The 548-nt window shown below is 70.3% G+C and overlaps 1 protein-coding gene across 1 annotated transcript in view; it reads right to left on the reverse strand.

The window, feature by feature from the left end:
• Positions 1 to 118: 118 nt before the first annotated feature.
• PATL1 (PAT1 homolog 1, processing body mRNA decay factor) overlaps positions 119 to 548 on the reverse strand; it is a 19,664-nt gene continuing 19,234 nt past the window's right edge. Inside the window, 2 exon segments of the mRNA XM_019472598.1 lie at positions 119 to 219; positions 287 to 495. Coding sequence (XP_019328143.1) covers positions 119 to 219; positions 287 to 495 — 310 coding nt within the window.

Below are 548 nucleotides of genomic sequence, written 5' to 3' on the forward strand. Positions count from 1 at the left end.
GCTGCCAGCGCGGCGCGCTGCGACGCCGTCCCCTCGCAGGACCCCGGCCGGGCACGGGAGAGGGACGGGGAAAAGCAGGTTGCGTTGCTGGACGGCAGCGAGCAAAGGGGCCTCGGGGTCACGTTCCGCAGAGGGGCAAAACCAGCCCCCGGGGCCCAAGGAGCGGGAGCCACACGGGCGTAAGCAGGGGGCTGACGCGCGCCGCTTGGCTCCGGGAGGCTGGAGGGGACACACACGCGCCGGCTCACGCGGGGGCTGTGAAGGAACCCCGGCTCGAGGGCCGTACCTGACTCCTCCAGCATCTTGACAGCTTTGGCCTTGGCCAGCTCCAGGGCGGTGACCCAGCGTTGCCGTTCCACCTCCGAGCTGGCCTTCAGGTGGTAGGTCTGGGCCCCGCCGTTGGAGATGATGAAGTTGCAGGAGTCCTCCACGGTGATGTTGGCCGTGGCCAGGTTGATGGTGCCGCGGCAGGTGTGCCGCATCTCCGCCTTGGACCTGCGTGGGGAGGCAGGACGGGGGCGCGGTGAAGGGGGCTGGAGGAAGGAGGT

The sequence above is a fragment of the Aptenodytes forsteri genome, unplaced genomic scaffold (assembly GCF_000699145.1).
Source record: "Aptenodytes forsteri isolate BGI_AS27 unplaced genomic scaffold, ASM69914v1 Scaffold533, whole genome shotgun sequence".
Classification (NCBI taxonomy): domain Eukaryota; kingdom Metazoa; phylum Chordata; class Aves; order Sphenisciformes; family Spheniscidae; genus Aptenodytes; species Aptenodytes forsteri.